This window comes from Corylus avellana, chromosome ca9 (assembly GCF_901000735.1).
Source record: "Corylus avellana chromosome ca9, CavTom2PMs-1.0".
Classification (NCBI taxonomy): Eukaryota; Viridiplantae; Streptophyta; class Magnoliopsida; order Fagales; family Betulaceae; genus Corylus; species Corylus avellana.
Genome location: NC_081549.1, coordinates 14,275,014 through 14,276,550, shown reverse-complemented (window position 1 = coordinate 14,276,550; position 1,537 = coordinate 14,275,014). Strand labels below are relative to the sequence as shown.

Here is a 1,537-nt window from a genome sequence, read left to right as displayed (position 1 = left end):
ACAATCTATCACTCTTTAGCTTGTGGAGGACATTTCAGTAACAAGAAGAGAGCAGCCAAGGTTTTACAATGCGGATTCACATGGCCCACCTTGTTCAAAGATGCCCATGAATTCTGCCGGGCTTGTGAGAGATGTCAACGCCTAGGAGCTATGTCTCGGAGGGACATGATGCCATTGAACGCCATCCTCATTGTAGAGATTTTTGATGTCTGGGGTATCAACTTCATGGGACCCTTCCCACCATCTTGTGCATATGAGTACATTTTGGTAGGAGTGGATTATGTCTCTAAGTGGGTAGAAGCCATTGCCACGAAGACCAATGATCACAAGGTTGTGGTGAAGTTCCTCCAAGCCAACATGTTCAGCAGATTTGGTACTCGTCGGGCCATCATCAGTGATGGAGGTAGACATTTTTGCAATCTTTTTTTCAAAGCCTTGCTTCTCAAGTACTCCGTCACACATAAGGTAGCCACTCCCTACCATCCTCAAACAAATGGCCAAGTGGAAGTTTCTAACCGGGAGATTAAGCACATTCTGGAGAAGACGGTTAGGCCAGACTAAAAGGATTGGTCCTTGCACCTTAATGATGCATTATGGGCCTACCGCACAGCTTATAAAACTCCCATTGAAATTAAAACACAAGGCTGGTATATGGCAAGGCGTGTCACCTCCCTGTGGAATTAGAACACAAGGCTCTGTGGGCAATCAAGTAGTTCGATTTCGACATGCAAGCAGCCGGTCCCCACTGGAAACTTCAGTTGATAGAGTTGGAGGAGCTGCGGCGAGATGCATATGATAGTGTTTGCCTTTATAAGGACTGGACTAAGGCTTTTCATGACAAACATATCTTGCCCAAGACATTTTTATTGGACCAGAAAGTATGGCTCTTCAATTCCAAACTCCAGCTTTTCCCTGGGAAGCTTCGCTCCAGGTGGGATGGCCCCTTCATAGTCACCTCGGTGTCGCCCCATGGTGCCGCCGAATTGAGGGACCCAATGGATGGCACTCTGTTCAAGGTCAACGGTCAAAGGTTGAAGCCCTGCATCTAGAACTTTGAGCCAAGTACAGATGTGGAATCCATCGATTTGACGGATCCTGTCTACTTTTTTGATTGAGGCACTGGCATCCTGGGCTCGAGCGCATCTATTGTGCGCTCGATCCCAGACCACGGGCCTGCTCTTGAGCCCACCCCGAGTGGGATCTAGCGCAAACGCTCAACACTAACACACACTTGCACGAATGCACTAGAGCGCACCATCAGGAGCGCTCGAACGTACTACCGGCCTTCCGTTCACTCCTTGTGCAAGTGCGATCGAGCGCTCGCTCGAGCGCACTCGTTCAGAGGGTTCATATGACCTTTTTAGGTCATGACTCATTCTTTTTCCCCCATTTCCCCGCCCAAGCGCCGCATATCCCAGCACCCCAATACTCCGCATCCCCACTTCTCTCCCCCACACCACCCAATGCCACCTACCCATCGCCCCTAAACACCGCCCAACGCCACCCACCCTACGGCTGTAGAACCACCCCCTGCCGC

General features: G+C 50.3%; 1 protein-coding gene across 1 annotated transcript; it reads left to right on the top strand.

Moving 5' to 3' along the window:
• Nucleotides 1–725: 725 nt before the first annotated feature.
• Nucleotides 726–1,049, top strand: LOC132162344 (uncharacterized). The gene has a single exon (XM_059572586.1). The coding sequence runs from the start codon at nt 726–728 to the stop codon at nt 1,047–1,049; it is 324 nt and encodes a 107-aa protein (XP_059428569.1).
• The last annotated feature ends 488 nt before the right edge of the window (nt 1,050–1,537 follow it).

Coding starts and splice junctions, on each gene's coding strand:
- LOC132162344 (XM_059572586.1), top strand. CDS start 726: ATGCAAGCAGCCGGTCCCCACTGGAAACTTCAGTTGATAGAGTTGGAG.